General features: G+C 46.8%; 1 protein-coding gene across 3 annotated transcripts in view; it reads right to left on the bottom strand.

Moving 5' to 3' along the window:
* The window catches only part of Cacna1e (calcium voltage-gated channel subunit alpha1 E), a 304,112-nt gene that overhangs the window by 55,060 nt on the left and 222,345 nt on the right, over positions 1 to 26,707 (bottom strand). For 2 of the 3 annotated variants that reach the window (XM_059280418.1, XM_059280419.1), the window contains exons 9-25: positions 24,168 to 24,221; positions 23,431 to 23,520; positions 21,899 to 22,108; positions 21,100 to 21,212; positions 18,944 to 19,056; positions 18,515 to 18,646; positions 17,989 to 18,061; positions 17,015 to 17,132; positions 14,844 to 14,911; positions 13,356 to 13,453; positions 9,194 to 9,250; positions 7,396 to 8,052; positions 6,671 to 6,984; positions 3,904 to 4,063; positions 2,697 to 2,826; positions 1,974 to 2,033; positions 1,113 to 1,219 (exon numbers count right to left, since the gene is read on the bottom strand). In XM_059280418.1, the coding sequence (XP_059136401.1) occupies positions 1,113 to 1,219; positions 1,974 to 2,033; positions 2,697 to 2,826; positions 3,904 to 4,063; positions 6,671 to 6,984; positions 7,396 to 8,052; positions 9,194 to 9,250; positions 13,356 to 13,453; positions 14,844 to 14,911; positions 17,015 to 17,132; positions 17,989 to 18,061; positions 18,515 to 18,646; positions 18,944 to 19,056; positions 21,100 to 21,212; positions 21,899 to 22,108; positions 23,431 to 23,520; positions 24,168 to 24,221 (2,554 nt within the window). The remainder of the gene's footprint in view (positions 1 to 1,112; positions 1,220 to 1,973; positions 2,034 to 2,696; positions 2,827 to 3,903; positions 4,064 to 6,670; positions 6,985 to 7,395; positions 8,053 to 9,193; positions 9,251 to 13,355; positions 13,454 to 14,843; positions 14,912 to 17,014; positions 17,133 to 17,988; positions 18,062 to 18,514; positions 18,647 to 18,943; positions 19,057 to 21,099; positions 21,213 to 21,898; positions 22,109 to 23,430; positions 23,521 to 24,167; positions 24,222 to 26,707) is intronic. The other variant, XM_059280420.1, reaches the window with a different exon arrangement.

The following is a 26,707-nucleotide window of genomic DNA, read 5'->3' as shown; positions in this document are numbered from 1 at the left end:
CAGCTGAGTCTGGGGGTAGTCTTGAAGGGTGGGGGGCGAGGGGTGCCTGATATTCAGATATCCCGAAATAGCAAGGCTGTAACTGTTTCTGCCTTCCCACACCTGAGGCCCAAGAGTAGACAGGAGAACGACAGACTGTGGAGACTGAGGCTAGCAGGCTCCAGGCTCCTGTCGGGAGAAAACGATCACACAGAGGAAGACAAATGTGCCCTTTCTAGAAAGAAACATAAAGAACAAAAGGTTCCACAGACCTAGTCACTCACCAGACTTTTCTTGAAACCCCAAAGAGGAAAAAGCACAGTTTGGGGCATTTACAGATGACAAAAAGTCTGTCTCCATATGGGCAAAAAAAAAAAAAAATGAGGCGATGTGATGAGGACTTCAGGAAGAGCGATTCTCAATCTCTGCTGCATTTCCCTAGGTGATATCAGCCCAAGAAAGAGCCCCAAGTGTTCTCATAAACACCTTATAATGTAACACTGAACTGGAAAGAACTGAGGTATCTTTAAACCGGGATGTTTTTAAACCCAGATATGACCACACTAATAGCACAAACCCCCTCTTACCTCTTCCTTAAAAGCCAACCAAATTCCCAAGTAGAATGCCAGGATTGCATTATAGAGTCCCTGAGTTTGACTTCTCTCCAGAGAACAGAGATTTCCCCAGCTACTACATGCAAGGCATCCGTGTTTATCCAGAACACAGAGGGTGGGAGGTGCAGACCTCTGCAGCAGAGGGACTCTGGACATTGCGGCATGCTCTGAGAATTCTGCAGGAGGCCATCCTTTTGTCCCCAGCACTGCTCTGGAGAACTGGCCTTGGTTCTTTTGACTGGAAGTGGTGGAAGGGACAGCAAGCCACTTCCGGTTTCGGGGCAACCAGACAATGATGCTACCATGGCAACTGCCATCAATTGCTCAAACTGACAGAGCCACAGCCTCTGCAGAAGCCTCGCTAGGGCAGGGTTCAATGTCAAGCAGACTCCCAGAGTGTTGCTCCTCGGCACCAATCCAGTGTTCACTTCCCAGGTAGGCCCTAGAGATAGGCTCAAGTCAACCAGGCCTCCAGGAAGAGGAAGGGCAAGGCACTAGGACAGAAAAGAATCTACTTACGCCAGAGCAAAGGCTACCAACGCACCAACCACTACCACAAAGTCCAGGATGTTCCAGAGGTCTCGGAAGTAGGATCCATCCTGCAGGATCAAGCCTTGATCTATCATCTGCAGGACAGAGTTTGAACAGCCACAGATGAGCCCCATGGTGTAAGCAACACCTACACCTGACTTTGCTCCCTCATGACAAGGACTCCATTGCCACCATCTCCTTAGCCAAGCCCACTCTGGGCCTGAGGAGCAGGCATTCTGGGTAATAGTGAGGCCTGAAGACTCTTCTCATAGTCACACAAATTCTCCAGTTTACAGTGAGGATGTAGGCCCCTTCCTATAGTCAACATAGGATTAGATTACACTTTTCTGCCATTACAGAACCCTATCATATTCTTCTTTTCGTCAGTGTCCCAGAGCCCCAAACATTGTCACATATGCATGAATGGGTAAAAACCTCAGATGGGTAAAACTCAGAATGCGATAGTCCTGTGGGGATGTTAGGTGTCTAGAGGGGAGAGAGTGTGGTTGCAGCTAGATGGAATCTGGAAAGACTTCCATCTCCCTAACCCATTGCCTGGACATGTACCCAGTATAAGACCGGAAATGCACTGTGCAGAAGTACACAACCCTCAAGCTGTGTGCCTACCTACTACCTGCCTCCTGTTCAGGCCTTGAGAAGAGGTCTACATTATTCAATCACATCCACACAGCCATGCCCTCACCGAGGACACTGAGGCCAGAGAGGGCTCTGTAGAGGCTCTCTTAATGTTGCCATGGACTAAGAGATGGCATTATGGGGGAAGGGCCCTAAAACAGACAAGTGATACAACCGAAATGTGGAGCCCAGGATTTCTCTGGAAGCTTTTACCTTTATGACCATCTCAAAGGTAAACACGCCTGTGAAAACATAGTCGAAATATCTCAGGACCTGTAAGACACACATGAACAAGACAGAGAGGACCGTGTAAGGTCACCAAGCTCTATGCACACCTTCCCACTGACCTATGCCATTCTGCATGACAATCCTGTCGCTTATAAATTCCCATCCCAGAACACAGTGAGGAATTTTTACCACCTCTAGCAGGGCTGAGAAGTGGACATAAGGAAGAAGGGACTAGTGAATCGGCTTGAGCCACATGCTCCAGAGGCTATTCCTTCTCTTTGGCCATAACGTAACTTCTTGGGTCTGAATTGCCCCCATACAACTCTCTCTCAGTCTCTTTGTGGTGCCCAGGAGATAACTCAGTTGCCTGTGATCGAGCTGAAGTCCCCCTGCATCCACACACGTCACCTATGGCTCTTTGTTAGATCCTACATCCAGGCCCTCAGACAGCAGCAGAGCCCTCTCAGAAGCCTGGCTAGCTCTGAGTATCAAGCTTAAAAACAGTGGTATGGCTGTGGAGGTGGGGGCTTCTCTGGAAAGGACTTGTACTTATCTTTGAGGAACAGGCACAATTTCTCCATCCTCCTCATCCCCCAAAACCTTTCTGCTACCTTATCTTGATTCACCTCTGCTGCTGGAGGGAGGGGCCTGGGATGGAGTAGACCCCAGGGCATCAAGAAAGATCACCAACTGCCCTTGTACACCCACTTTGTTGCGCTCCGAGTTGGTCAGAACAGGGTCCTCGGCAGCCAGGGCAATGCTGCTAGCCGCTATCACCAGGAGGATGCACATCTCAAAGTAGCGGAGGTTCACAATGTAGTGGCAGGCCCTGCGGATCCTGTGGGTGAGAGAATCCTGCTGAGCTTACCCGGCATCGTTCCCATGTCTGCCCCTCTTACTCCCCATAAGCCTACATTGGCCTCTTCCAGATAGCCAGGCCCTTGCCAAAGGAAGTCACCAGGGAGAGCAATTGAATTCCTCAAGCACCACCCCTTGATTTCAGTCCCCAGTGGAGAATGATAATCAGATTGGTTAGAGGCTATGGCACGCAAGCCAAGACCATTATCTGCACACACGAGTGAGCCTTGAGGAGCAGGCACGTGAGACTACACAACCTCCAGGGGCATGTGGTACCCTCTGTTGCATCTCAGTGTCTTCTGAGCAAGGAAACTAGAACCTGCCCAGGAAAGTTTAAAGAACCAAGAAACACAAAACCAGATCTTGATTCTAAATCCCCTGATAAGGAGCACCATGTTTCCATGGCTTCCTGACTATTCTGATGGAAATCCCTGTATTCTACGCTACAGCTTTGGATGACCTGGCAACTGACTCCAGCTTCCTCCCATCCCACAGTGGCCCATGAAGCCACTGAAGGTCTCCTTGTCTTCCTTCCTCAGAAGCTGATCCATATTCCAGTTCCAGGACATAAGGCACAGTCTCTTTCCTAATCCCATGTTTCTTGAATCTAACATTCTAGACTTTTCTCTGATATTCCTTCTCCATGCTTCTATCTCCACTCTGGGAAAAGAAGCTCTTTTCAAAACTCCATATGCAGAACAGTGGTACAAAACCCCTAGACTCCAGGAGATGTCTGACCACTTCCAGAATGTATGGTGACATCCTTGAGATTTCCTTCATTCTCCCTGTCCTAACTACTGCTGATCAAAGAGTAAGTGAAGAGTCCCTTCCCATGACGTTTCTCCTGTATTCTGCCTTCAGTTACCCTGGAGACTATGGGCACAGAGATGAGAGGCCGTTCAACTAAATGTCCCACCTTACTTATTGGGCCCCAACTATTTCCATATCTAGCTATCCTCTGCCAGGAGGGTTCAGGAAGATGACAGGGCTCCACCATCCCATGCTGGCTCAAATACTGGCTGGCTGTCCTAGTACCAAAGTTGGGAGCATGGCTCACGGGTTAGTGGTGCTGAAGATGAACATTGAGCTATGGGGCACCATGGCTTTGCCAGTCTCTCGCTTCTCTTTCTTCTGCTTCTTCTTCTCCACCTCTTCCTCCTCCTCTTTGGTCTCTGCCTCCTTCAAGGGACTGGCTTCTCCATCAGTCTTGTTGCTAACTGCAAGCAGAATGGTTTAAATCTTCAGAAAGCTGCTGACACTCATGGTTTCTAGTTCGAGCTGGGAACAGCACAGAAGGGCTAGGAAGGGATGCTAAGGATGACCCTGGGAAGGTACCTTGACAGGATCAGGGGTTCTTCCCCACACTACATCAAGTCCTTCTCCTCCTCTTATCCCTACCCTTCCTCACACATTATGTACTGCAGCCTTTTGTGCCGTAGAAATGATAACCATATTTTCCCTTTGATGGCTGAACTTTTATAGTCGAGCAAACAGTGTGGCTATTGTAGCTACAAAGCTTGCATAATTTAGAAATTACATCTAAACTCCATATTCTTTTGAGCTCACCCAACTGAATGTTCATATCAATAACCCTTAAGTGGCATATATGACTATTCCCATTATACAGATGGGAAAACTGAAGTTCAGAGAGTCTACATATCTTTCCTAAGGTCATACAGCTAATTTGAAATCCTATACACCTCCGGGAAATCTCTGCAGTGGAAGATTTCAAGGGGCCATTACTCTCTGCCCTGCCTTTCTGGCTGTGCCTTCCCCGACATGATGGATATAGAACTGAGAATGTAATATTCATGGGAATATAGGCCCATGACTGTGTTCCAGGACTTGGGGTGGGGGATGAAGCAGCCAGGGGTCACGGAGCACTGTCAGGTGGTTATTCTCTGTTTCTATGCTCAATTCAAGGGACAGAAGGCCGTCAGAGTGGAGGGAGGCTTGGGAAACTCCTCACCCCCAGCCCCACTGCTCTGTGACCAGGGAGTGGCATTACCCTGTGACTCAGGCTAAGGAGCAAGCCTCTGTGGTCCTGGCCAGTGGTGGGCCCTTCTGAGAGCTAAGCGATAGGGTAAACCCAAAAGCCTCTCTCACACACTGTACCCGTGACAAAGGTCACACACTAGCCCTGGCAGGGGAACAGAGAGATGGTCAAGCTACCATGCTTCTCATAAAAGAGGCTCAAAAGCACTTCTTATTTAATAAAAGTATAAAATCTGACAGACATTAAAAAGGGCTGTGGACCTGGAAACCTGAAACATGCCGAAGTCAACCCCAGCAAGCACTAGGTGTGCCAGAGTTACTTTTGAAAGCAGATCTGGCATTTCTGAGGGTAGAGAATATGAAGGAAGAGTGGAAGTGAAGGAGTGGTGTAGCTGGAGTTTTCCTGCCTGGCCCACAGTCAGGACAAATCTCTATCACCCGCCAGTCCTACAGCCTCTCAGACCCGACCAAGCAAACACAGAGACTTATATTGCTTACAAACTGTATGGCCGTGGCAGGCTTCTTGCTAACTGTTCTTACAGCTTAAATTAATCCATTTCTATAAATCTATACCTTGCCACGTGGCTCGTGGCTTACCGGCATCTTCACATGCTGTTTCTCATCATGGAGGCTGGCAGTGTCTCTCTGACTCAGCCTTCTACTTCCCAGCTTTATTCTCCTCCTTGTCCCGCCTACACTTCCTGCCTAGCCAATGGCCAATCAGTGTTTTATTTATTGACTAATTAGCAACACATTTGCCATACAGAACATCCCACAGCAGAGTGGTAGAGAGGCAGACAAGGAGACTGCCATGTGAAAGAAGAATATGGAGAAAGAAGGGAAACATGAACAGATGGAGCCCCATGGCCATGATGTGTGACCACAGGCCAGCAGCGGGATGAATACAGGGATGGGGTGTAGGGATTAATACAGGGGTGGGATGTGTTTTAATGTAAGGAGAGGGTAGGGGACACACATTATAGGGTGTGGGATTCATGAAGAGATGGCATACAGGGGCAGGAATAAAGTGCATGGTAATACAGGGAGGAGGTGCAGGGTTCAGGTCATGACAAGGAATGGGAGTAAAGCAGGAAAGGGACTCAGGGATAGAGCAGAGATGAGATACAGGGAAAGGACTGGGGTAGGACCATGCAGACATGGAATATGCAGTCTGGGCAAGGACAGGAATAACGTGAATGCAGGAGGTGTAGTTCAGGGGAAGATGGAGTACAGAGCCAAGTAGCAGAGTAGGTTACATGCTTTCCCCTGGGGTTTGTATTAATGTTTCATGGGTTAGCATCTGCTTGAAGGAATTTTGGTGGGGAGGTGTGACTGACAGATCCTAGGAGAGAGAAAATTGATAAGAATGATAGAGTCATGAAATGTTAGTGCAGGGATGATCTTCAGGGATCTAGCTCAGTGCTCTCACAATATATGTGAACAGAAGCCTCCAGAGATGCAGTGATTTTTGTGAGACCACTGACTGAGCAGAGCAGGGACCAGGGCTAGAAGCATCCTGCTAGTCCACCCCAGGGGTTCTCCCAGGAGATCTAGGAGGTCACAAGGATGCCAGCGGGTTACATCAGGACTTAACTGGTCCCAGAGTCACCTGTGACTGCTCTGAAGAGTCACAGGACCAAGATCTACAGGACAAAATTAAAGTTGAGGAAACCAACTCTGCAGGAGATCACTGCCTCAAGACGGTGAAAAATATTTTAGTTCTGCTTGGGTGGCTCTCTGTAGAGCTTTATTAGAGGGACCGCAGAGCCAGGTGTCCCTAGCTCTGGCTGGAGTTGAGGGCGAGTGTGACAAACAGGGACTGCTCTCACTGTGCACTACTGTTGAATCCACCAAGGGGTCAACGTCAGGGATGGCGACGGTGACGCTGGTGCTCTCGGTGGTAGCCTTGTCCATGTTGGTGGTCATGCAGGAGAGGTCAGGCTCGCTCTGGCTAATGCCGCGGCCCACATCCAGCTGTACATCCCCCAGCAGGGCTTGCTCGCTGCTGCCTTCAGCCTCCTGCTCTGTCAGAGCGGCATCCTTTCCCACTTCCAACTCAGGTTGGGGCTGGACTAGAGGGGTTTCTGCCTCATCCAGAGCTCCTACCAGTCCAGATCCCCTGGGTACCATCAGACTGTTGGTCCTGAGAAAAAAAAGAACAGGAGATGGCCATGATTCAGAAGTTAGTCTAGAATGGCTGGTGCATCTGGCTAAAAGGAAAGGGGATAAGAGCCAGAGCAGGCCTGCTGGAGAGCACACAGCATGTGTTATCTTCCATCCCCATCCAGACACAGAGGGGCAAACACTCCCGGGCCATGCCCACTGACTCATTCCTCCCCATGCAGGCCCCACTCTCCTCAGAGATGCTCTGGAAGAGAACATCATTTCCATACAGATAGATTGCCTGTTAAATTAAGTCACGCCTTTATATGGTGTTTTGGCATCCTCTCCCTCTTATAAAAGGGGAAACTGAGGCCCATAAAGGTTTCTATTGCAGAATTCATCACATCGACCTGAGCTGTAGCCCTCCAGTGCCCTCTTGGGACTCATTTACCTCCTTAAGTCCTGGGTTCTCTCCTCTTCGTGGATGGTTGGCTCTTTGCTCCTGTGGCTGCCCTGAGGCTCATGTTCTTTCTCCCCCTCAATGGACACGCCTTCATCCAGACTCCGCTCCTGGCTGGCGGACCTGCTCCGGGACACGGAGGCAGACTCCTTGCCCTCAGTCCTGACCCGGCGATGGCGGCTGCGCCTCTGGCTCTGCCTATGCCTGGCCCGATCCTCAAACGTCACCACCGTCGTCTCTCCTCCCCCAGACTCCTGCTGGGTAGGGTCACAGTTTCCATGACAGGATCTGGGCAGCCAGGGTGGCTCTCGTTTGCCCAAGGACAGGGGACTCCTCTGGTTGTCCAGGACACTGGTCAGGCCCCCTACATCGCCCTTGAGGGAGCCGCCGCGGCTAATGCGCTCCTCTTCACACTTCTCAAGACCCAGGCCCAGGGCTAGACCCTCTATGGGCCTGGGCCTCCGATAGAGGCTGGGGTGAGTGTTGAGCGGGTTGAGAGGGCTCAGCGGATTGAGCGGATTGAGGGGGTTCATCGGCGGGGCCTCCTCTTTGTTGAGGGCTTCTTGGCTAGACATTTGCATGTGCCTCCTCAGCTGGCTGGTGCGTTGTTCCCACACAGACATGTGGTGCCGGCGCCTCCGCTCCCTCCTGACAAAGGAGAAGGGGCAGAGCTACCATCAGAACCTGGCAGCACATGCCGGGATTATTAGAGACGGTGGCCTCCAGCAGCCATGAATAGGGATCATGGGGTGCTGGAGGTAACGGGGAGAGGCCAGGGTCCCCAGACAAGAAGCACAGAGATGCAAGGAGCAGAGTGGCCACACATGAGAAGGTTGTCAGACCAGTGCCTCCAAGTCCAGTCAGTGTAGGGTACTTTTCACTCCAATCCCTGCTTCTGCGATGCAGTAGTAAAGGATGGACCCGCTCAAGACTGAGCCCAACGTCCCCAAGACCAGTGAGAGTGACAGTACAAAGACTCACCCGGCCTTCCCTCCCCAGTACTCCTTTGATGGAGGCTATCAACTGGGTCTCTTATGTACCCACCAATGGCCCTTCATTCAAGGTCAGAGAGGCTCTTCCTCTCCCCATCCCGCTCAGATTTTAGCCTGGAATAGCACGGGCTGAGATGCACCATGTTCAGATACCAACAAGGATAACGACAGTGGCAGCCTCCCCTGAAAGCAAGGGGACCATGGGCTTCTAAAAACAACAGCTAATGAAACCCACGAAAGACGGTATTCACAGAGACCACCGGCAGTCCACGCCCAAACTACTGTTGAGCATTTCAGCTCGGAGGCCTAATGAGTATTCACAGGGTAGCAGGAACACACAAACATGACATCGAGAACACAGGCATGGGATCCTCAGCTGGAAGGGCGGACACCTACTCCTTCCCTCACGTGCCTGTGGGCACACCCCTCCCCCCCCCACCAACCATTAAAAAGATAATGCACGTGGACCCACACGCACCTTCACTGAGGCCCACACAGAGAGGTTACACAACTGCCTATGGGAAAGGAACCCCCACCACCACCGACACTAACTACCAGTGTGAGCACATGCCCACTCTCAAACCCAAGAGCAAACAGCACACTGTCACACACTTTAGACACACTGATAGAAGCGCACGCTGAAAGGCGCCGCCGAGGGGCACGTCCACAGATGTGCACGGAACACACACGTACGCGCCCCACACACCAGAGCACCCGCTGACGTTTACGCTCTGTGTCACATCGTCCCCACGCCCACACAGAACCACGCCCAGACACGCAGACCCGTACACACATACAGGTGACTGCTGCGCGGCTCCCACATCGACATGTGGTGTCTTCTCCTTCTGTCTCTTCTGGGAAAGAAAAACGGACAGGTTCAGTCCACCCCGACCTCCAGACCCTGCAAGCCCCACAGCCACCGGCAGATGTCCGAAGGAAGCCAGAGTCTCTGGCACGTCCACAGGGCTCCCATGCATCCGTTTGCCCTCCGTGGACTCCCCACCTACTCAGCAACTTCTGAGTCCTCGGTGTGTGCAAACTCCACAGATCTTGTTTCTGAAGCAGACATGCAGAGTCCCAGAGGACAGACTATTTCATGTAGGATATAGCTTCTAATGCTTAAACACCAGGCCCCGGCGAGCTCACACGGCCACCGTCCCGAGTGCTATTTTGATGAGCACTTGTTCCCCGTCCCCAATCGTTTCAAGGGTAGCAAAAGCACATTCACCCAGGTAGGACCCTTTCTGGCTCATCACTCCCACAGCAGATCCGGGCTCAATTTCATGGAACGTAGAGGAAACAAATACTCTTGTCATGCACACCAGTGAGGCTATCTATCGAGCAGCCCAAGGCTAAGGACAGGGCTACACCTCAGAGGCCATAGAATGTGAGTGGTGCCCTCAATGAGAAAGAAGCCTTCAAGGTTTGCTCTGTTCTACTGGGTGAAACACAGAATTGACCTCGGGCTGGTTTCAAGAAATACTGCTTCTTACATCCATGCTGTATCCTTTCAAACACAAGCTTGAGGGACAATCAGTGAGGGGCTAGATGGAAGTTGCAAATGTAGGAACTAGTATGTGAGCACAGGGCCAAGGGTAGAGGGCAACTCATCTGAGAGATTCCCAGAGTGAGCCTGCCCTAGCCCTTGAGCTGGGGGACCCCGTTCCAGCCCAGTGAGCCCCGCTGGGTCTGGGAAGCAGGGAAATGATTGTCCTTGGCTGAGAAGACTCTGATGAATGCAGAACATGCCAGGCAAATGAACTCCGCTCTGCCACATCTCATGCACTTGGAAAGGAGCCTCATTCAAGGGCAGGGCTGAGGAAGCAGAGAGAGCCAATCTAAGCCTCTTTGGGGGTATCTGGAAGAAGCACAGATATACTTGTGTGCACACAAGCACTCATTAATGTAGACATGGTTGCAGAAATGTTGTGAGCTCCTCAACGAAATACATCTCCCTCAGCATCGGCAGCCTGTACTATAGCAGGGCACAGGTGGGGCAAGAAGCATGGGTAGCAGCACATAGAAATAGAAGCATACTCTAGACAGGCAACGTGCACACCCACTGGGAGAAGCATATCATGTCATCTACTTGAAAATTCTCAAGTATTCAAATACCAGCCCTCTAGGAGCATGCGTAAGTAAGTATAGGGGAGGATTCTCTCTCTCTCTCTCTCTCTCTCTCTCTCTCTCTCTCTCTCTCTCTCTCTCACACACACACACACACACACACACACACACACACACACACAGTTTTACTTTCTGTCTCTCTAACACACTTTCTCACACACATACTTTCTGTCTCTATTATGCACACTCTCTCACAGTCTCTCTCACATAGACATGCATATGCTCTCTTACACACACACACACACACACACACACACGTACTCCAAGCGAAAGATAAACTAATCTTTGTCATACAGTCAGTCATATACTTGACACTTGACTTCACCTCTCTACTCATGTAGGCAATCTGCCAAATTTGCAGTCACACTCCAAAACCACAAAGAGAAGTAGCCATTAAGTCCAACTCATGTGCATGTGTCTGTGTATACCCCACAATAGCTGTGGGAAGCAGAAAGAGCTGGAGTGCTTCTTCCCATTCCAAACACGGGCAAACAGAGTCTCTGCGATCCTAAGTGGTTCTCTTTAAGGCCACGGAGCATGTTATTGACAGATTCGGGGCTACTACTGGGACACTTGGGTTTGTGTTGATGCTCGTTCCATGGTTATCTATAGCAGCCACATCTGTGCTTACCAGAAATCAGCTGCTGAGCTGCACACCTGAGCAAGGCACACAGCTCCTGAGATCACTCCTAGCAGCAGTACACATCATATGGCACAAGAAGAGCAACCAAAGCCCTGGTGTCATCTTACTGGGGCTGTTTGCAGCACCTACTTCACCTCCATTCTGCACTGATGCTCACTGCTCAATTCCCACAGCCCTGTGTCTACCCACATTTCATTCATTCTTCCATTCCATAAATAGTTTCTACTCTGGGCCAATCAGCATTCCCAATCGCATCCCTCCAAACCCTCTTCTCCCCCAAGCTTCCTCAGCTCAGTAAATAGAGCCACCCACTCCCGGCGGCAGTGAGTCCTATCCATCTGCATTTTTGGATACCTGTGCGTGTGTGGTTTTAGCCAAAATGTATGAGTTCAGAGGAGCAGGGTAGCAATGACTCAAAACCAGTGACTATTCTGAAGAGGAAGGAGTTGTTTGGTATTCCCCAATCAATCTTTAATGATTTCTGTTTTTGTCAGACTCACGGAAAAGGGACTTAGTAGCCAAGCCTCCCCAGCTTCAGGAAGCAAGCGCAAACCAACAGTAAAATAGATAAAGGAGGCACCACATAGAATGGGAAGCATCCCAATGGGTGAGGTAGAATGGCTGCTCAGAAGGTCCTCCCTCCCATTAAGACTGGGCCACCAAGGACTCCTCTCTCTCTGGCTTTTAAGTAATGGTTGACAGGGGCCAATAGCTCAGGATATAGTTTTACTTCTCAGTGGGTTACCACTGTCCCCACGGATATGGCCCCTCATGCAGGCCTTCTGCATGCCCTGATTATCATCAGGAATTCTGTGGTTCTTTTCCACCAACTGCTCCTCTTTATGATGCAGAGGCCAGGCCTGTGCAGGGCCATACTGACTTCCCAAGTTTTCCCAAAGAGTGCAGATCGAGGCTGGACCCTGGGAGAGTGATCCTAGCTCCCCTCCACATCAACCTCCCATTCACTCTCAAATCTATTCCATCTGGACACTGTTTCTATCAAGCTACCAGACAAGCCACTAAAATAACTTCTCTTTTGCCAAATCCAGTGGTCCTTTCTCTGTCCCCATCGGAGGGGGTAGTCCTTCAATAGCATGCAGTGCTAGTCTGATATATGCTTCTAGGACATCAAGCTCCTCTGTCCCTCTCTTGTCCCCTGGCTACAGTCCCTTGTCTCTTTTCCCAGCTTCTCCTCTGCCAGAGAAGCGCATGCTCAGCCTCTGTCCTCAGCTCCACTCTTTTCCTGTCCCCACTCTTCCTGGGTCATCTCACCCACACTGATGGCTTAAATACCATCTAAATGCAAATGACTTCCCCCAAATCTTTATTTTAATCCCAACTTCTCTTCTACGCTCCACACTCGTGTAACCAATAGCCTATTCACACACTTGGATGCCTTAGAAACATTTCACATTCAATGTGGCCAAAATGAACTCTGGATTTCCGCTACCTCTGAAGTACCAACAAATGCTCCCACCCTCTGTGCAGCTGTTGAGGTCCCAAAACTATAAAACTGGTGATTTTTTAAATTTCTTCTCTCTTTTTTATCCTTCCCCTTACTGTATTTAATCCATGAATGTATCCCATTGCCTCACATTCCCAAATATAGACTGAGTAGAACTGTCACCCTCTGTGGCTACTCTCCTTGTCTAACTCAACACCCACTTTGCTAACAGCCAGCTACGTCTGATAGCTTCCATGATGGGATCCTACAGCCCATTTTCCATGGAGCAGAGTGATACCTTAAAGTGGAAACCATATGCTACATCCTTCTATGTTAAGTATTTCCATGATTTCAGTTTGAATAAATGCTAAATCCTTCACCTGGGGGTTAGGACCTCTGCACCAGCTGGTGCCAATTTCACTGGCCTCAGTATATTCTATCCCACTTGGTCTCTATAAGGCACATTGGACCCTGCTGAGGGATGGTTCCTTCAGAACACCACAAAACTGCCTTCTGTATGTTTAGGTTTCTATTTACACAGAGGGTGCCTCTTGGATTTATCTGATTGGTACTCCCACAACACACACACACACTATTCTTATTACCTGCCCTATAACAGTGCACTATGTACTATGAACAGTCCATGGAACAGAGGAGATGCCTTCCTATAACTGATTATTGTGGGCATTGATGAGTTAGGTTTAGCCCCAGAAGCCCAGGGTCAGCATTTGGATGGCCTACTCACTCAATAGAAGGCATGTTGGGTGCAGACATCGGGCTAACCTCCTTGGCTTTCTGCAGTGCATGCTTCTGGTTGAAGGCTTCTTCCTCCTCCTGTTCATCCTAGACACAAAGCAGAGATAGTTTACCTGGATTGCCCTATGGAGAGAAGCTTCCTTCCACCCTCCCCAGGAACTCTGAAGACCAGGCAAGATGAGGTAAGCAAAAGGAAGTGGTAAAGCCTACATGGCGTAGGGGCTCCTAGGTAGAGGTCTCATTTCTTCATCCACGTTTTTCAGGTGTTTTCAAAGAGAGAAAGTCACAGAGAGATAGAGAAAGAGAGACAGGCAGGCAGGCAGGCAGTGTGTGTGTGTGTGTGTGTGTGTGTGTGTGTGTGTGTGTGTGTGTGAGTGAGTGTGATATATGCTTTTTCCCATGGAAGCCAGAAGAAGGCATTGCATTCCCCTGGAACTAGAGTTATAAGCAGTTGTGAGCCACTCCATATAGTGCTCATAGCTAATATGGGACCCTCTGGAAGAGTGCGAACACTTTTAACTGCTGAGCCATCTCTCCAGCACCACCTCAGCTATATTCTTGCTTGAACTGATAACACCAAGGAAACATGTCCAGGTAGTTGATAGAAGTATTATAATATACATTGCCTTCCTAGCATGCTATGGTTTCCACACACAGTATTTCATTTGAACTTTGCTATGATACTGTGAGACAGATAGGCAGATGTGTCTTTTCCATCTTACATCTGAGAAAACTGGTATTAATGGAGATAAGTACTTTCACCAAAGCTAAACCAGCCAGTAATGGAAAGATGTAGGTTTCAAACCCAGTTTTTCAAGTACTAAAGCTCATATTTTCCTTCCCATTATAGAGATCAGGGTTTTAAGAGATGTGGGAAGAGTAGGCAACACATCACAGATCCAATGAGTAAAGTTCAGAAAACCTCAAGACGTTGTATACCCTTCTAAAACTAAATTCACATTGTGTGGCAAGAATTTTCACCCATTTCAGAGACTGCCCCATGGCAGTTAATATTGTCTCCTCCCATGGATTGGAGAATTCCATGAAAAAAAGGGATATCTTTTTGAGAATGGCAGTGTCTGATTTCAAAGAACCTTTTCTAGAATGACCATGGCCAGTGGGTTACCCCAGTAGTCTTAATGCAGGAGCCACAATGCCCCTGACCACTCCCACGCCCAAGCCCTTGAGGATGTGGTCACATAGTTGAGGTCATACTGACACAGGTTGTAGTAGCAGAGGTAGAGCTTAAAATCTAGAGTTCTACTACCTTCCTTGGTTCTGCATTCTCTAATTCTGAGAAGGACCCATGTGAGGGCTCACACAGATATGCTGATATTTCCTATATCCCACAAGAGACCCATGCTGAACCAAAGTTCAGCAGACTCGGTGAAAGTAAACCAGGCTTCCTGCATGGGTGTGTGGCTCTCCAACCATCTCAAAGCTTCCAGAAGATGGCTCTCTTGAAGATAGTGCTTACCTTGGTCAATTCTTGGGCATTGGCCAAATTGTCCACAGCGATGGCCAAGAATACGTTCAGCAGTGTGTCTGTGGGTATGGGTTAAGGATGGGCAGGCAAGAAAAGTAAAAGGCTTTAGCAAGTCTGAGAGGTCCCCTCCAGGACTTTTCTGCCTGAACACTGGGAGAAGCAGCCAAGGGCCACAAGAGAAGAAAGGAGGTGTTATGTCTTCCTTTTTTCCACATATTGCCTCTTTACATAGAACAAAAAACAATTTCTAAATCAAACCATTTGGAAGGGCAAATGTGTGAGGAAACCTTCAGACAGCTCGATGACTGGCAATAGGCAACAAAAGGATCACTGAACAAGATGTGCAGGTAGCTAAGTGTCAGTGTTTACCTCTCCCTCCTGGAAGGCTGAACTCTCACTTAGACCAGGGGGCACCCTGCTACCCTTCCCTCAAAAACAGAAAAAAGTGAGAGCAGTAGCATTCTACAAGGGGGTGCTGACTTGCTTCTCTCATTCTTGTTAAGGTCCCAGAGAGCTTCCAATATTCATTTGGCAAATGTCACAGCATGGACACGATTCATTCGGAAATCAACTTCTATTATGTACTCTAACTCCTAAGGTCCCAATCTTCTGTGTTTGAGGCTCATATGTGGTGGAAGATGAGACTAATTCTAGCATAAAAGGATGCCTCTGACTACTTACAGAGTAGCAGGAAAATCAAGAGGCCGTCATTGTGACAAACTGGCCCTCCTTTCCTGTTCCTTATCAGATAGCTTCTTCTTACGCATGTGAGCACATCTAGTTTATGGTCTGTTCCAACCATTAGACGTTCTCAGGACAAAAGCTGAAAAGAGCATATCTTCTTTGTGAGGCTATATGCAAAAATTCAGCAGCCTTAGAATGCCCCCTCTGTGCTCTACAAGCCGATTCAAGATGAGTTCCACTCCCCGAGGTACCTCACAGTTACACAAATATTCACGGTTTATAAGATGCATTTAATAATTATTTCATTCAATGCTTGCAATTAGTAAAGGAGTTATCACTATCCTCTTTTGAAATGCCGAAACAATCTCTGAGAAGCAAATGATTTTTCTGAAGACCACACATCTAATGACTAAAGAGTGTTCAAACCTCAATCTTCCTGCTCTAGATTTTTTTTTTTGACCAGTGTCTTAATCTTGTTCCTGTTGGTGATGAAATACTGCTACAAAAGTGGGTTTGTTTTCTCTCCCAAGGCCAGGTTACAGGCTATCATAGCAGAGAAGCGAAAGCAGCAGTGGCTTGACATGAGCTGTAACTTGTCCTTCTGCACTTGACTACGTCCCGTGAAGAACTGCTTAGAGTCTCTGTTGAATGCACTGATTTCCTCACGATGATGGACCATTATCCTGGAACCATGAGCTAAAGTAACCACTTTGCCCCCTCCTCCAGGTTGCTTTCTGTTGGGGTATTTTTCCCCCTTAGCAGCAGAACATGAGGTATAGGATTTGGAGTTATAGAATTTCATTGTTAATATTCCTTTGTAGTTTTGTATTGACATGATATGATCTAGTATTTTCTTTTGTCTTGCAAGTAAAGAGTAGGAGAAGCAGTGTCTAGCTATCAAAAAAAGTTCCACACATAGCATCAATACAATAACTACTAATACTTAATGGTATTAGTGCTAATTTTGGTACTTACATTTATTTTGAATTTTATGACATGGTAGGTTCTGCTGTTTATAAATATGTAATTAATTCACTAGTATTGTCATCTGCCCACTATTTCAGTATACAATGATCTCAGGCCTTGCATATTTTACACAACTCATAGTATCTCCAACCATTCAACATATTAGCATTACATGGTTTTATTTGTATATTGTAGATTTAGGCAATTGCATCTCTTTAATGCTCATATTCTTCACAGACTTAGCATACAAATTCTTTAAGATGAAAATCTTGTTTCCTTTAGTATGAGCAAGCATTGCCTATGAGCTCTCACCTTGCCTAACCAAGGCCTATCACCACCATCACCACCACCACCACATCACCACCACCACCACATCACCACCACCACCACATCACCACCACCACCACATCACCACCACCACCACATCACCACCACCATGACCACTCCATCATCTCCTCAAATGCTAGTACATGGAAATGGCCAGACTACAGAAGAACACCTTAGGAGGATACAGTTTCCAAACAGGGTGAGCACAATGAAGTAGATGGCAGACCACATGCCTGAGCTGACTCCACCCTGGGAGCGGATGCCGTTGTACATCACCTCATTCCAATCTTCCCCTGTCAGGATCTGTGAAGCAAACAACAGGGGAGGTCAAGACTCTGGGCTGGCAGAAAAGATGGGGCCAATGTAAAGGTCTAGATTCCAGAGATGGAGCTCTTCCATCTATCCCCTTCCTTGACTTCCTGCAAAGGTAGGGAGAAAGCCACTCCTATAAGTAATCCTATTTTTATATGGAAAAGAATTACAGACATTCAACATGAAAAGAGAGCAAGAAGAAATACTTCTGCTCATCAGAGTCCCTCCCACCCCCAGGTTGGCCAGTCCTTGTGGGAATCACATGGATCTGGTGGCCTGGCTACTACTTGATTGTTCCCAGGGGTGAAAACACATCGTTCCCTAAGACAGTAGCATTACTGGGAAAGCCTTGATGGTTCTGGTTTGGAAACCGGGTTCTGCTTCAGCCTCAGATTCTGCCTAAGCAGCATTTTTGCTCAGCTGTACGATTCTAAAACACTATTGATAATGAGTTTTCCTTGTGAGTTAAAAAAAGTTTGTTTTTTAACTGTTCTATTTTGAGATGGCAGGGGAAAGATATCCCATTATCTCAAACTAAATACAGGTGAGGAAATACTCCAGATTTTAGACAAATCACAAATGTGGTTTGTGACTGCATGTCCTGGACTTGATGTCTCACAAATTCACAGGTGTGGGGAGAGGAGCAACGAGGTGATTGTCATAGAACCCTTTTGCTGGTGGTGACAGAGACACAGGAGTTTGAGGGATTGCTGTAATGATTGCTCAAACAGGAGGCATACTTCTCTCTTCTCAAAACAGGAGCCCTAACACTTAAGACGCTGTCTTGTTACCCTGCGAGGTCTGTGGGCCCTGCCTTGCTCTTCTGAGCTATCGGTGGCCCTCATACCTGGAACACTGTCATGATAGCTGCCGGGAAGGTGTCAAAATTAGCCGAAGGAGTCCCATCATTAAAGTTAAACCTGAAAAGGAGATTCGGGGAGAATAAAAGTATCATGTACCAAGTTTCCCAACCCCAAGATTGCAGTTTTCATCTCTTTTTCCCTCTTGTCTCCTCATCCCTCCCCCACACTGCTCTCTATCCCATATGCTCTGTGAAGATGGTAGCCCCCATTTCTGAAAAAACAATGAGCTTTGTAAGGCACAAGTTATAAGACAGAGTTTGGGCTGGTCAGCAGTTACAAGGCCCCACGCTGATCATGCCACAGAGAACTTCAAAAGGATAGGCCCTCCAACAGGAACCCTTTCCAGTATATGTAATAACAACAGAGACATTTGCTTCTCAAGTGCATCCACAGACTATTCAGACCAAGAGCAAACAAGATGCTAACAAACCAAATCAATCACCTTGGTACTTCCAGGCCTGAGGCTAATCAGAGCTTCCTTTGGATGGAAAGCCATCCCCTGGCCCTTACCTGCCTCCAAAGAGCTGCATTCCCAGGAGAGCGAAGACAACGATGAAGAGGAAGAGGAGGAAGAGCAAGCTGATGATAGACTTCATGGAGCTCATCAAGGAGACAACCAGATTCCGGAGGGATGCCCAATACCTGTGAAACCCAGACAAGGTTATAGTTGTTGACACAGTACCAAGCTTGTCATCTGCCTACACGCTTGAGATAGACTGCCTTTGTGTATCCGTGAAGACGAGGTGGTGGCAGTGTGATCCTCCCCTGGGAAATGTGTCGCTCCATGTTTTGTCTTTGACAGTTTTCTAGTTTGGTCTTTAGAGAAGGGAGATCTGAAGAATGTGAGACATGGAGCAGGAGGGGGGGAAGCAAGGAAGAGAAGCGGCTAAGAGTTCCATCCTCAAAGGTGGTAGGAAGAGTCCAGATGTCATCACTTACTTGGTTATTTTAAATATCCTCAGGAGCCGGAGAGCTCGTAAGACACTGATTCCAAAAGATGTACCAGGTCTGAAGATTGCCCAGACCACCTCAAAGATGCTGCCCACTGTGACCTAAGAGATAAGCCCAGCCACAGTGAGAAGACAGAAAGAGAAGATAGAGCATCTTAGTACCTAGTACATTATCATCAGCTCTCATTGGGCTCTGGTGAAATGGAGACTCTCTCTCCCTAACCAGCCCTAACTCTAATCAAACTACATACTTGAAAAGCTACCAAAGAAGAACAATACTGTACCACCAACCTCTCACTGTTTTCCCTCTCCTTCCTAACTTTAAATCAGCTCACTGGGCATTGGTTTACTGACTTGGCCTTCATGAAATTACAATCCATAGTCACTGCTTTTACACAAATTTGATAACAATGGATGTTCTTGATTCGTATCACCTTATATAGGCAGACAAAGGAATAGTACCCAAATCATAGAAACTAGTTTGAGTTAGTCAAGGTTGTGTTCCAATAGCAAAATATCAGAAAGTGCCCACATTCTCTCATCATTCTAGACTGTAGCACAGCCGAGAACATTTTAGTGCTGTTGTGTTAAATATCTTTCAAGGAATGAGGCCCTGTATAATCCTCAATGTAATAGTATCTTTGTTGACATACGGTCTGATTGCTATAAGAAGTCATAATTGCAATTAACATTTCAAGATTGTTGTTGTTTATGGAAATTGGAACAGAATCCAGGACCTTCTTTGCACATGCTAGGCAAGTGGTCTATCAACATCACAGCCTCAACTTCTGCTTTTTTGGAATTATCTTTATTATTTTTAATTATGTGTATGTGTAGGTGTGCATGTGAGTGCAGATGACCTAGAGGCCAGAACTTTGGGGTCCTCCTGGAGCTAGAGTTTTAGATGATTGTGAGCTGTCTGACATGTGCTAGACACCTAACTGGAGTTCCTTGATAGGACAGTAAGCACCCTTAACCGCTAAGCCATCTTAACCACCCCCCTACACATAACTTTCGCCTTTTGAAACAGGGGTTCACTACATAGCTCAGGTCACCTTATAATTTACTACATAGTGCCTCAAACATGATTTTTTTGGCTTCAGCATCCTGAGTATTGGGGCATGCCAGTATGGCTAGCTTTGAGTTATTTTGTGATTATACATTTATGGAATGTTGACTATGTTGTAGACATTGTGCTGGGAGAAATAATGAAAATGAGTCTTCAAAGCAATGCTGAAAAATATGAATATGAGAAAATCAAGGTTAAAACGGTCTCTCACTAGCTATTATGCCTGAAAATTGCCTGTACTCAGAACCGTATGTTCTTGGTAAAAATGTAGATTGGCAAGTGCTCAGAATCTTTATCACCTGACTGGAGCTTTGGCAGAGAAGGGAATGGGTTTGGCAGAAAGAGAGGTGGCTGAGAATCCTAAGGTCCTGCTACTCTGCTCCAATGTAAATCAGGTATGTGAACTGAGCATTTCGGTGTCTGTCACCTTATGTGTAGAGAGCAGGCTAACCCCTAACACCTTATATCATGTACAGGACTCCGGTAAGCAGCACAGGAAATAAATGTGCATAAATGCACCTTGAACACTGCTAACAAGACACACACCTAAATATTATATAGAAGGTAAACAGCTAGATGGAATGTTCTGCATGGAGTCATGCTAATACAAGAGTGTGTGAGTTCATATGAGGGCATATGTAGACAATTATGTTCCTTTTCAACTGAAGTAGAAAATAAACAAGTGTATAACCTCTTTCTTCTAAAGCCACCTCTAGAATTAAGTCCTTTGTCCTTCTCTCCCAGACTTCACCCAAGATAATAAGTGGTTCAAAATTATGGCTATGCATAGCTTTGTGAAAAATCTCATTGAGCTATATAGTTAAATGTACACTCTTTAGTATATATGTTATACATCAATAAAAACATTAAAACTCAAAGAGGTTTAAAAAAAACAAACAAATCCTTGTCCAGCAAGGATTCATTCACTTCTGAACTCCCTTTATCTCATCATACACATGCTCCTTTTACAATGCCTGACTTCAATGACTCATGCCGAGTGGCAGACCAAGCTGCTTATCTAAAACCATGGCCTAGCAACACGAAACAGAAAGACAAGCAGGCTTCCGCGGACTTACCCCAAAATCAAAGCAGTTGAATGAAGAGTGGAAATAAAGGCGTGGCCCCATGCCATACATCTTCAGAGACATCTCCAACAGGAAAAGTCCCAGAAACAAAAATTCTGCATAGTCTGAAAGTAGTAAAAGTAGTATCATTTGCTCCACAGATGGTATGAGCTCTTTTGCCCTCCAACTAATGCAAGCCCCACCCCCCATAAAGGAGCCCCAGATCTCAGCATGTAAGAAGTCAGCATTGGGCAAAACAGAATTTCTGAGTACTCTGAGCTGGGATGAGCCCCTAGCCCAACAAATAGTTGGCCTTTAGCATTAGGAGGAGGCTTATTGTTAGCCTTCAAGTAGAGGGTGACCCTCAGAGAAGGTCTCTGCTGTGGCTTGACTTAAGAAACTAGGTATCCGCATCTATACCTCCATTCATCAGTCTCCAGGCCATCGCTGACACCCAGAGGCAGTCATGTTCAGAGCTGACTTATATGTTCCTTTCTCGATCCATTTGATATACCCATTGATCTCTGGACTTCCTCCCCAGCTCTCACTGATTCACATTCTTTACACCACTGAATGCCCATAAGAAACTTCTAGGACCCAAGGTCCCACACTGACACATTAACTGACCAGCAGTGATTATTTACCCAGCAGCTAAGGAAGCCTAGGGGCAACTGTGTGATGATCCATCCCCCTTTGTAGCCGTTTTGGCTTCCTTTGGTGTATACAGTTCGCAATGCTTCAAGTCCTTTCAGTCATTCTTACACAAAACCAAGCCACCCACATGAGAGGATAGCAGTTGCTGTTCACTTACAGAGGAGGTGAGTGAGCCACTGGGGCTGGTTGTGATGAACAATGGCCACACAGGCAGTGTTGAGAGCCACAACACTCAGGACAATCCAATAAAACACTTGGGATTTGACCATGTGGCGGATAGAGATACGCAGAAGCCGTTCCTTGTGCCGGAAATAGGAAGCTCCATCTACCTTTGTGCTCTTGATACTGGCTCTGGCAAGAGGTGTGCCTAAGGAAGGGAAATGAGGAGGAATGAGACTACAAAACATCCCAGGATTCTCTTCCACGATCAGGTGGCATCCACGGGGCAAGTTGGACAGCTTGAGTACCAGGACAAGGTGATCGTCACATTGCAGACCTGGGCAACCCCTATGTTACGGGCTAAGTAATCTCCACAGGGAGAGACCCTGCTTTTGCTCTCCAGGCACTCTCAAGTCCTAGGAAACTGAAAGATTCCCAAGCAGGACACCAGGCAGACACCCAGCATCTTGAATCCTAACAGGATCGTGTTTATATCTGTAAGAGACTGGGCTTCTCTCTGCCCTTTCCTTTAAATAGGCTTCAGACACCGGAATCCTTCTGCTGCATTTGAGATATTTCTGCCACTGGCAACATAAAGCAGCAATGGGCTTTGTAAGTCTCTTCTGCTTTTTAGGATGGAGTGAGAGATCCTGCCCTTTTTCTGGGGAGGAAAAAACCTGTCAAGAGCCAGAATCTGTAAGAGAACCTAGGATTGAACTGTCATATCAGTGCATTGTCAAAAGGAATTAGTTTAAGTTTCACATGATGGAAGTAGATTGGTGCTACTCTGGTTAAGCAAATGGCTTCAAGTTCTCCCGTGTGGGTCACTAGAAGAAATAGGTCCTGAGGATCCTTGAAAAATATGGGTTGAGTATCCCTTATCCAAAATATATGGACCAGACATAGTTCAGATTTCAGGTTATTATTTTAGTGATGACACTATCGGCTGCACGTGATAAAGTATCTTGGAAGTGGGATCCATGTCTACAAATAAAATCCATTTATGTTTCAGATATACCTTATATGCATAGGCTGGAGGTAGCGTTACACAATATTTTAAATAATTTTGTGGGAGAAACCCAAGTTTCATGGTGTGGAATTTTCCACTTGTGGTGCCATAGCATTGTTGGTTTTTTTTTTTTTTTTTTTTTTTTTTTTTTAAAAAAAAAGTCTAATTCTAGAGCAGCTCAGATTTTGGATTTTTAGATTAGGGATACTCAACCTGTATCCCAACGTGGGTTCTCACTGTCACACCCAGGAGAGAAAGGATACATCTGCAAATGAGATCCATCTGTCACACTTGAAGAACCCTAAGCCCCGAGTTTCATGTACACAGCATCCCCTGGTCCTTTGGTCTTTTCTGAAAATCATTGTCAGCTAGGTTAGATTCCCATGCCTTCCCTTAATTACATCCCTAAATTCTGGATCCTTTGGGTTCTTTTTCCTCCTTGTGGTTCTTCTCAAAAGACAGGATCTTCATTTTCATGGGAGATCCAGAGAAGTAAAAGAAGATCTAACTGGATCACTCACCCACAGAAGAGATATCAACGCAGTGCTCATCGCTGGAGTCTCGGGTCATGGCCTCCGTCCGGCTCCTTTTGATGGTTGCCCTTCGAAGCACTACGCCAGGGAAGGGGAAGGCCAGTGAGAGGCCATAAGTACACCCAGATCATCCTGGACAAAACTTTGAGGGCTGTGGGCAAGAGGCCTTGTGCAAGGGCCCTGTGACACAGGTGTTGGCCTTTAATACTGGAACCAGGGTGATAGGAATCTGAAGTCTACAGAATGGCAGGCAATGCTGTGTTTGCCAGCACCTGCAGATGCTCATAGGTTTTGAATCCCAGTTGGAGTTTATCTAAATCTAAACGCAGTAGGTAAACAGACACTCCTTATCAATTTGTTCTGGCTCTTCATAAACAATGGCACTTCCCGGTAATGAAAGTGGTCCCAAGATGATCCCCACACATTTTAAAAGAAGATCCCTTCCTAGACCATCAGTTGTATGATGGGCTTTTCATGGAACTCTATCAATCACATGCCCTGGAACAATGCAACTCTTGGGTTTCATTTCCATCACTTTAAAAGGCATTTAAATCTGTGACTCAATTCTCATCGTTTTAAAGCATGAGGGATTTTATTACAGAGAGACTTGTGTTTCAAATCCCAGTGCGCCCCCCTCTTCTTCCTTTCTCCTCTTTGATCAAGAGAGATTGCCACCGCCTAAGAGGGCAAATGCTAACAAAGCAGAGCTCGCAGCGCTTCCTTACCTTCCAAGGCTGACGTTCCAGCATTTTTATTTTCCTCGGCAAGCATGACTTCCTCTGTATGGAAACAAATGGTTTAGTAAATTATCTGTAAACGCCGAATTATTGCGCGAAATGAAAATCCCTCAGGGACAGCTCTGACTTAAGGCAACATAGAGAGAATAAAGAGAGTTCAGAGCTCATCGTGGGCACCAGCATGGAGAGAAACTGAGCCTCACCAGGAACACAGGCTGCTCAGAACAAGGAGAGTGTGTGGGGAGGGGCTCGTGAGGGAAGCTGACGAAGTTCATGGCTACTACAACTGATGCCCCATGGAGGGAGGAGGGAGCGGTATTTTTTTGTTAAAATCCCCTAAGTTTATAAGAGTGAAAACATTCTATTTCTAGTTTTTCTACCCAGGTTTCTTTCTTTAACCCCTCAGAAAGTTCTTCCTCTTCCTCTCTCCCAGGCACAGCATTAGGCCCCTCATCAGAAAGTAAGGCCATGTTTTGACTTACACATGTTCATGACTCTATGGTGGGGACAAGGGAAGAGCTCAAGGGTCCCCAGAGAAAAGGCAGGGAGGGCTTAAGGTATGTCCTTATGTCCCCACCAACTCTACCCTGCCTTGGTTGAACACTGCTTGAGCTAAAGAGGTGTGGGCGCACTCTGAATCTGCCCCTATGGTATAATAAAAAATTATAAATATACACACACATGTGGATTTTTGTCTCTGGTTCCCAGCACAGAGCTGTCTTTTGTATGCTAATGAGATGACTCATGGCAGGAAAGGGCCCTGGATAACTTAAGGATAGGAGCTGGTAGCCAGAAAAACCCAGCCACATGATCAGAGAGGTAAAATTTTTATACTCCATTCCTACCTTTGAGAAAGAGAGAGCCTGGAGCCACAGTGCTGTTATCAATGACCAAGAATTTAATATGACATGCCCTTGTAAGGAAATCTCCACCAACTTCCCAAAGAATGGCCTTTGAGGGTTTCTGGGTTAGTAAACACTTCTGTGTGCTTGGAGGCTGGTGAGCCTCATCCTATATGTTATCCTGGGCATCCATGACCTATACTGTTTCTGAGTTGTATCCTTTATAGTAAGCAGTAAGTATCCCTTTCCTGATGTCCAGAGGTTATTCTTTAAAAAAGATCATTGAATTAATTAATGAGAGGAAGGGGATGTAAGAATTTCCAAATGTATATTTGGCCAAGCAGAATTGGGGCCCATCTGGGATCCCACTTCCCGTTTTCTAAAGTGGGGATAGCCTTATGGGACTCAGGCTTTAACCTGTAGGGTATGTGCTACCTTCGGGTGATGTCCAGTGTCAGAATTGATTCTTGAATGCACAGCAGGTGCCAGTGAACTAAGGACCCATTGGTGCCAGAACGTGCAATCCTTTGCTGGTATGTGAAAAAATATCACAGGGCTCCTAGAGCCTCTTTTCCCAGGCTCCTTCTCTCCAGGAGCAGTCCTGTATTTCAGTGATGTGTCATCAACTAATAGTGATGTGTCATCAACTAATGAGTATTATTTCTACTAAGACATATATGAGTAAACCTCGCCAGCATCCCTGTCAAAGGTACCAACAAAACAGCCTTCCTGTCCTATGTCTTCTAGGTTCCAAGGTGCCCCTCTAAGGGTGATGGAGTTAGGTTTTGATCTCAACCCTACTATAGCCCATAGAAGAAGCTTTGAATCATTTCCAAAGATTCAAGCTATTGCGGGAAAGCTTGCAGCAGACCTTATTAAAACAATGGTTTAATTTAAGTACTTATAACAAGGAGACAAGCACTTATAGACAAGTAGGAAAGGGTAAAGCCATTAGTGTAATTCTACCTGAATATAAAATTGAGAGTGTATAGAATGTGTTTCCCAGGGAACATTTTGAAGTTTGGGAACTACTATGCAGGATAGCCATTATAGCACATCATAAATGTTTAGCTTAGGTCTTCAAGTACAGCCTCTGGTGAAATTCCACATTAACAGGTAAAGTGTTGCAGGTGAGGTGCTCCTTCATGCAGACAAGCACGGTTTTTGAGACACTTTATAGCACATTTGTAGAGTATCATTGTCAAATTAAGTCCCTGATAAACTATCTCATAGCAAACCTAATTACCTTAGCCACAAGTCACTTTTGCTATCACAGTGCCTGACTTTGAAATGGGCAGATCTGAGAGCTCCCTAGGCAGACAGAAGATGTGTAGGGCTGCTGAGGATTTCTGAGAAGCACTTCAAGGGCTCTGGATGTGCTAAAACCACCCTTCCCCCACCAATGCCTTTTGCCAAGTTTGCTTTCGAACTTGAGTGTCTTTCCAGGGAAATGTAACCCATATGTCTCTGATTCACTCACGCTCCACTTGTAAAGGGAAGGGCTAGGAAGCACAAATTGACTTTGCAGTGTGTCTTTCTTCTTAGAAGGGGGACAGGGATGGCTACTGGAAGGAAGGGAAACGTCGGCATCTTTCGAAGTGTGGATAAGCATACTGCAAAAGAACAGTGTTCCATGGCACCTGACCCTGGGTGGGGTCATGATCAGGTCTGGGTAAAGTCCTTGCT

Source organism: Peromyscus eremicus, chromosome 15 (genome assembly GCF_949786415.1).
Source record: "Peromyscus eremicus chromosome 15, PerEre_H2_v1, whole genome shotgun sequence".
NCBI classification, from domain to species: domain Eukaryota; kingdom Metazoa; phylum Chordata; class Mammalia; order Rodentia; family Cricetidae; genus Peromyscus; species Peromyscus eremicus.
Note: the sequence above shows the minus strand (reverse complement) of the source record. Positions and strands in the feature narration are given on the sequence as shown.